This window comes from Nelumbo lutea, chromosome 4, assembly GCF_056320005.1.
Source record: "Nelumbo lutea isolate HS-2025 chromosome 4, American lotus-T2T, whole genome shotgun sequence".
Classification (NCBI taxonomy): Eukaryota; Viridiplantae; Streptophyta; class Magnoliopsida; order Proteales; family Nelumbonaceae; genus Nelumbo; species Nelumbo lutea.
The window spans coordinates 48764009-48772359 of record NC_142687.1 but is presented as its reverse complement, the minus strand read 5'-3'; the positions used below and the strand labels follow the sequence as shown (position 1 = coordinate 48772359).

General features: G+C 35.9%; 1 protein-coding gene across 1 annotated transcript; it reads left to right on the top strand.

The window, feature by feature from the left end:
• Positions 1–201: 201 nt before the first annotated feature.
• On the top strand, positions 202–7986 carry LOC148855653 (delta(12)-fatty-acid desaturase FAD2-like). Its single transcript, XM_088984740.1, has 2 exons — positions 202–341; positions 6375–7986. The coding sequence occupies exon 2, from the start codon at positions 6407–6409 to the stop codon at positions 7553–7555; it is 1149 nt and encodes a 382-aa protein (XP_088840866.1). The 5' UTR covers positions 202–341; positions 6375–6406; the 3' UTR covers positions 7556–7986.
• The last annotated feature ends 365 nt before the right edge of the window (positions 7987–8351 follow it).

The following is an 8351-nucleotide window of genomic DNA, read 5'->3' as shown; positions in this document are numbered from 1 at the left end:
AATTCCAATATAATCGAATCAAGTTTGGATATCCACATAAATCGATCCGTTTGCAACCCTAATACGAATATACGATCTCTGATATGAATCACATTGCCACGTGATACCCACGTGCGATACTTTTATTAGCAACAATGATGTCCACGTGAAGTACGAAGGACAGCAACAAAATACGGACGGCAATTTGATCTTTGGTGGGTCCCACTAACGAGCATTTAGAGGAGGGAATGAAAGGGACGACTGGAGAAACAGTCCCAGCGAGAGAGTGGGAGAGAAGTGAGCGGGAGAAGGAGAAATAGCGTGAGAGTGAGACACTCACCCACGATAGTACTTCTCTTGAGGTACTACCGACATTCTCTTTTTTCTTTGTTTGATTTGATTCAGTTGATAATTTTTTATTTTTTGCTTGATTTTCGTATTGCATTTCTGATTGATTCTTGTGTTTTTTTTTTTGTTCATAAAAATATTGGGTTTGTCTGATTTTGATCTTCCATTGTGGTCTCGGTGAGGAATAGTTTTGTCTTTGATGGATTTGAAACCATGAATGAATGAAGCTTTAATAAGCGTTTTAAGGAAAGATCTGGAATTCAGTGGGTTGCCCCAAATGGTTGGGAATAAGGTTGAGATTAGTTGTGTATCCAGAAACCAGTAGTTTAGTTGTGGCGATTTCTGTTGTGTAGGTCTCTGCGTCTCTTACTCTTTTCTTCATTGATTGGAAACAGATAAGGAAATGTTGAGGTCAGATGGCTTGTTTCATGTGTGGTGATATTTTTCCTTATGGGAGATTCGATACAGCCCGTGTTTGAACAAGTTCAATTTGCATTATCGATCTAGACCAATTGAAATTCCTTTAATGTAGTTCTCAACCGTGATGGTTTATTTAGAAAAGATTCTTCCTTTCTTATGCATATTCATATTTCTTTTGAAAAGGGCTATTGCCTGGAGCGCTTTCTTGTTATAAGGGATAAATGCTTTTACCGTGTGCTGTTGAAAAGGGTTCTTCTTATGAGGTTGGTACGAATTTAAATCAATGTTTCGTTGAACATCACAAATTTCTTTTGTTGTATAGATTTGGTACAGGTGAATGACTATAAGGGGAAGCAGTGATTTTCTTTCTTTAAATATAGAGGGGTTAGTGAAAGATGGCAGATCGAGATTTCAAAACAAGAGTAATTTACCTGGGAACGAGAATGTGTAGAGATAGGAGGGGGTGGAAGAAAGAAGATGAATTTTACTGTTCTGTAAAACATACTTCCTTTTCCTTGCCTTGCCTTTTTTATCTTTTATCTTTTTCCCTCTTTGCAATCATAAGAAAAGACAAGGTTACTTTTTCTGTCTTCTTTATTGGAGAAAGTGAAGGTTGCATGATCAATGTTGCGTGGAGTCTCCTAAACAGATGATGTGTCTCTGTTGGACATGTGTCAGATTCCAACACTCATGGGTTCTTCTGGGAGGCTTTTAAATGTCAATTTTCTTTTTTTCTTTTTCCTAGCTTATTTGGCATAAATGAACAGGTAATGTACATGGTGACTTCCATCTTTCCTAGAGAACATCAATAATTAGGAAATATAAAACATTAGACTTTGTGCGGATAGTGATGTTTGAATTCAAAATATATAGACTAGTTTAATAGCATATAATTTTCTTTCTCCATGGCAAGAGTCCATGTTTTTAGTTGCAATTCAGTATTTCAATGAGCTTTGACCTCCTCCAAAATGAACGTTAAGGGTATGTTTAGTTTCATAGAAAATAATAAAGAAACAGAAAGTTAAAGGAAAGCTCTTAACAAATTTTGTGAAATTACTTAAGAACTTTCCCTCAAATTTCTGTTTCTCTCTTATTTTCTGTCAAACCAAACAAAGCCTAAAGGAAGTCACTAAGATTTTCCTTTCTTATTTTTCCTCTTCTTTCCTTGTGTAAATCTGGTTAGTTCCTATTTCTTCTACTTCCGTTTTAAACCTCTTTAAATCTTTTCTACTTCATTTAAATTTTTAAGTACCTCAAATTCCATCCATATTTGCTTTGCTTTCATACGGAATTGGAAGGAAATGTTGAAACCTTTAAAATTGGAGGAAATTTAAAACCTTTCTCACCGAGGCTGCAGGTGTATGCTTATGCTTTGTTAATTTTGACATTGGTAATATCCACCATGGTTTCCTTTCTTTCCCTTTTAGCTTCTAGTGATGATGGTCAACCATGGTTTCCTAGTTTGGAACCTGTAAAGCTGCCTCATACAGTGATGCCCTCATAGAAGCATCAGTAATTGAATAAATTTATGCCTTTTGGACACTTTTTTTTTCTCTCTTTTGGATGTGACCAGGGTCAAACCCAGGATCAGAGATGTGTAATGTGTGGTCAGGATGTGGAGAATAAAAGCCACCTGTTTCTTCACTGCCCTATCTCTGCTAAGATTTGGAACCATTATATTTCTGCTCTGGGTCTTGCTTGGGTTATGCCTGGTTCAGTAAAGGAGATGTTATGGATCTGGGGCTGTCAAAGCTTGCTGCTGCTGTATGGATGTCCATTCCATCTGCTGTAATTAGCACCATTTGGGCAGAAAGGAACAAAAGGCTTTTCCAAAATATTGCCAGATATCAGGAGAATCTTATTACCGATTTCAGTTGGTAAATTGATCTCTTGGATTTTGACAGCAAAGGGGATTCAGGCCTCTCAGTTGGGGGCTAGACTGAATTCAAGGAACTTTTGGCATTTGTAATCTTGTTGTTTTTCCTGCCCCCCCTGCCAGGGAGTTTTCCTTGGGGGGTTCCTTTGTACTATTATTTCTGTTCTTAATAAAATTACCTTACCTTTTCTCAAAAAAAAAAAAAGACTCTATTGCCACATGGTTGAGGCTTTTCTTTTATTTATATACATATTTTTGAAAGTGGTAAGGTATTATTTATTAAGAAAATGAAAATAGCATACAAGGTTTAAAAGAGTGACTTTTCTTATTTCTAATATCACCTACAATATATGGTTGAGAAATATTGAATATAAATTTTCTAGTGAAAATTGGAAATGGAAAATTTACCCAACATTATCAGAGCTGAAACATAAAATTTTGAAGAGTTACTTGCTCCATTTTCCCTTATGGACTTAGAGTTTGCTACCATTGTTATGACTACCACTATCTGACGAAGTATTAATCCTACATATTTTTTTTTTGTTATCTTAAGCATTATTTGTTTTTAAGAGTGAATAGGATAAAAAATCTTATTTAAGATTCTTATAGCTTTGTCATTTGTGGTTACCATTTTAATATTATTGAAGTGACAATTAAATACTATGGTTCTCTATTTCCTTGGAGATGGCAAAAAATTAGTGTCTTTAACAATGAAAATTATATGCAAAGCCCATGTTCTATATTTGCAATAATGCAGTCTTTGTCCCTTAGTATAAGGTGATCTACTAGTTATTATGTATTGGATCAACCATCTCTCCCTCTCTTCTTTTTCCTTTCCCTTTTCTTCTTTTTTCATCTGGATTAGATTCCTGACATTTCATAGCATGCATGAAAGAAGTAAAATTATATTTTCTCAGTCAACAACATTTGTGCGAATTATTTAGTCATCATCACTGATCATTTTATTACTATTGTATGTTGTCCGGGTTCTTATCTGACTCACATATTTCTGAATCAATTTATTGTCATAATTGAACAATTTTTTTAATTTTTTAGCTAGAAAATGATTCAATTGGTTTGGGAGTTCTAATATTGAAATAGAGTTATCAGTGACATCCACCAGGGATTTCATGTTTCCAACTTGTATGGCGGCCTTACATGAGGCTTGACTGGTGTATCAATGATTGATAAGTTCATCCTTTTGGATGTTAGAACAGCTCTAAGGCCCTGTTAATTCCATTGGCTACCATAGCATCATCTGGATAATTTTATTTTAGATTTTTTCAATGCAAATATGGAAGCAAAGAAAGGAATAGAACAAAGAGATTGAAGTCAACCTGCAGAATGCATCATCAACCAGAAAAAAGTGACTAATTTAGCCAGCCAAACCTTGTTTGACTTGGCTGAAGTTTGGTGGCATTAAACTACACTTACAGTACTCCAATAATATAGAATTTCATATCAATCCAACATATGGAAGTACCTCAAATAAATACTTTAAGGTGGTTGACTTTTTGGTTTTGCTAGTCACGGTCAACGTCTTAGTCAACAAATTGACCAGTAGACCATGTTAGTATTTGTAGTAATTTTTGTCATGACTATTTATAGTAAAAGATGACTGACCATTTTTAGTAATTTTGGGTTTCTTATGCTTGGTGGAATTAGAGTTATAGTGTCCTGGTTTGAAAATGGAGTTTCTACATTTTATTTGTAGTTTGAATACAAGTAGGAGTTAGAGTCTTAGAATTCAAATAGGAGTTAGAAATTGCTACTTTGGGTCAATAAAAGAGTGTCAATAGGCCTTGTAGAGAACAATCTATCCATCCATTTGAATAAAGAATTTTCTTTTTTATTTCTGCCATAGCCTGCAGCTATAGTAGAACTAATTTTTGCTTCCTCTTCTATTTTGTCTTCTTTATTGCTTGTTAATTAATACTTGTGACTGAAGCCTATTGTTGCATGTTGGATATTTTCTGCTTCACTTCTGCTGAGACATGCCTGTTATGTTGATTCCAAATTTCTTTTTGAGACATTTTTTGTCTAAGCTATTCATTCTTGTATTGGACAAACATAGTGGCTTGGTAAGTTGGCAACTTTAATAATCCACTTTCTATCTCCTGCACATGGTTCAAAGATACTAAATCCAATTATTTTGAAAAGAATTCGAAAATGGAACATTTACCCAAATCATGAATATTATCAAGGGCCAAATATAAAATGTTGTAGAACTAGCAGTGATCCTTTGCCTTCTAAATAAAGACCCTCAAAACAGATTACTGTTCAGGTAGCCACACTCCTTCATGTCTACTGTCATACTGCGTATCAAGTTCTTTCTGGGCTTTGAGTTGACTAAATTCTCTTTGAATTGAGGATTGTTTAACATGAATAAGTATGTAGTCATCTCCACATTTGTGAAGGAGTGTTTTTGTTTAAAGGCATGGAACTCTGTGGCACTCTTTATAGAGGTGAGGGACTAACTTAACAATTTATTTCTTTTAGGAATGGACATGTAGGAAGGTCAAATGGGTGGGAAAGATTTTAGGAGGGGATAGAGGTGGAAGGGTTACTTATCTTTTCATATGGGGTCATAGTTGTCAAGGTGTTACCTAGGCACCTGCTGAGGTGTTGCCTATATATATATATATAGGCAACTATGTGACCACCTTGGTGATAAGGTGCCTCGTTAGGCCACAAAAATAACAGGGTCAACACCTTATTATAATATCATTCATATTGCTAAATCTTACTAATATTTGTATTAATACATTTTATTATATACTATGTATATCATATATGCTTTGCTTCAAAGCTTCACTATTGAAATTAAAAAGATCAAAGGGTTTTGAGAAATGGAAAGAAAGAATAGAAGTGTAAAATGGTTTTCTTATTCTCTCTTTCTCTTACATTAAATAAAACTACATCTCCATCTGTGTTTTTTTTTTTCTTTTACTTTCCATCTTGAATTTTATCATGTAAAGTTATAGCCTTCTTTAGTTTCTAATAAATATTAAATTGCTCTATAGTACTACTTTTATTTTTGAAAATGTTGAAATTAATATATTTAAAATGTTTTTATCTTCTGGATACGATGATTTGCCATGTTTTGAGAGGAAACTTTAATGTTCTTAATAAAGAGTGCTATTTTTCTCCATTAGTATACATGTTGAATGGTAAATAAAATTAGGAAACCAGCCATTTATTTTATAAAATTCTTAATCTCCTAAGCATCTATGATCCATCTAGGTGATTAGATGACCTAGTGTCACCAAGAATTGCCTAAACATCTTGGCAACTATGTATAGGATGGGAGAGATTTTTGGAGGAGAGAGAAAGTTAAACTGGAAGAGAGATTTTAGAGTTTCTATGCAAGAATGAAGGAGAATGAATCCCGCATCTTTGTTAAAAAAGACCACAAGATTGGACAATTCGGAAGCTTAGTTCCTTGGATCTTGCAATCTTATCCCTGAAGGTGATTGGAAATGGCTTTTACATCACATGAGAAATTTACATATTCTGACAATAGATCGGATTTGTTTGGTGATGGATTTCTTCTGAGAATGAAGGGATCCTTTTGTTACATGTACAACCGACCATTCATGATGTGACGATTACTGCCATCCTTTTACCAATTTATTACATAAAGCAAGTAAGAAAGTATAGCTTTTAGCATTCAGGATAGAACATGTTCTGAAAATTATTTGTGGAAGTTGCTTTCTGCTGTAAATTTGACAGATGCTCTGTTTTTTTTCAGGCCCAGATTTCTATCCAAAAGAAGAAGTAACAATGGGTGGCGGTGGCCGAATGTCTGTTCCAACCCCCAGGAAGGAAAAGCATGATGCCCTTAACCGAGTGCCACACTCAAAGCCTCCATTTATGCTAAGTGAGATTAAGAAAGCTATACCACCTCACTGTTTCCAACGCTCTGTGCTTCGCTCCTTTTCCTATGCTGTCTACGACCTTGCCCTTGCATTTGCATTTTATTACATTGCTACTTCTTACTTCCACCTCTTACCTCATCCACTTTCCTACTTTGCCTGGTCTATCTACTGGGCTCTACAAGGCTGTGTCCTTACTGGTGTGTGGGTCATAGCCCATGAATGTGGCCACCATGCATTCAGTGACTACCAAAGGCTTGATGATATAGTTGGACTTATCCTCCACTCTTCCCTTCTTGTTCCTTACTTCTCTTGGAAGTACAGTCATCGCCGCCACCACTCGAACACTGGATCACTTGAACGTGATGAGGTCTTCGTCCCAAAGCCCAAATCAAATATTCCATGGTATTCAAAGTACCTGAACAACCCACTTGGTCGTGTCCTCACACTTGCAATTACTCTCACCCTTGGATGGCCATTATACTTGGCATTCAATGTGTCTGGCCGTCACTATGACCGTTTTGCCTGCCATTATGATCCTTATGGTCCAATTTACTCTGACCGTGAACGAATTCAGATATTCATTTCTGATGCAGGTGTCCTTGCAGTCACTTACGGACTCTTCCGCCTTGTGGCCATGAAAGGGTTGTCTTGGGTCATCTGCATATATGGTGTTCCATTGTTGATCGTGAATGGGTTCCTTGTCACTATCACCTACTTGCAGCACACTCACCCCTCTCTACCACACTATGACTTATCTGAGTGGGACTGGCTAAGGGGAGCATTAGCAACTGTGGATAGGGATTATGGGGTGCTGAACAAGGTATTTCACAACATTACAGATACACATGTTGTACACCATTTATTCTCGACAATGCCACATTATCATGCAATGGAGGCAACTAAAGCAATTAAGCCAATACTTGGTAAGTACTACCAGTTCGACGGAACACCATTTTACAAGGCAATGTGGAGGGAGGCAAGGGAGTGCCTTTATGTTGAGCCTGATGAGAATTCGCAGGAAAGAGGTGTCTTCTGGTACAGGAACAAGTTTTGACACAAGATGAAGATCAGGAACACAGTGAGGATAATGGTGACAAAAACTGTTAGGAATCTTTCATTTGGTGAGATAGGATAGGAATAGATTGGCTTCCATTCCCCGTGGTCTGTGGACTGTGGTACTTGATCCATGTAGAATAAATGGTTTTGTTTTTGTGTTGCTACTTTGTAGGAACTTTGTGTCGCCAACAGTAAGCAGAAATAAGTGAGTGGGCGTTTAGAAGCTGGAAGTGGAATGAAATCATTTCATTCTGACTAATTATCCTTCACATTTTGAAGCTCGAGTTTATTATCTAAGACAGTGTTCAAGAAATAATAAAAATTCTAACAAATGCACCGATCAGGTCTTTGTTCGGATTTTTAAACATTGAAAGTTTGAAACACTTTTTTTTGGTCATATTTGAATGAGGATTCCTTTGAATGCTCAAATGCCAAGACCCTACTTGGATGCCACATGAACTAAAATCATTTTTCATTTTCATTTTCACTTGGTTTATGGCTTGTTGCAGGCTGCTAATGAAGACCTTGGGGAAGTTTATTTTATAAGCAAATCTATTTTAACTTCATTTGTGTATTTTGTTGAATTGTTAAGGTGCTGTTTCGCAAGTCTTTTTAAGCTCTTCCCACAGTCTAGATGGCTAAAAGATGTAATGAGCTTTTTAAGGTTATGATGTAGACAAACGGTAAGTATCATAGTCTATTATGATTTACAACTATTAAATGAAAGATTTTAGGTGCAGAAAGACGGAAAACTTCATTTGAAGCTTCCAGATTTTTAGCTATTTTGGGCTTAT

Bases quoted from the DNA above. Each gene is read 5' to 3' on its own strand.
- LOC148855653 (XM_088984740.1), top strand. From the start codon at position 6,407: ATGGGTGGCGGTGGCCGAATGTCTGTTCCAACCCCCAGGAAGGAAAAG.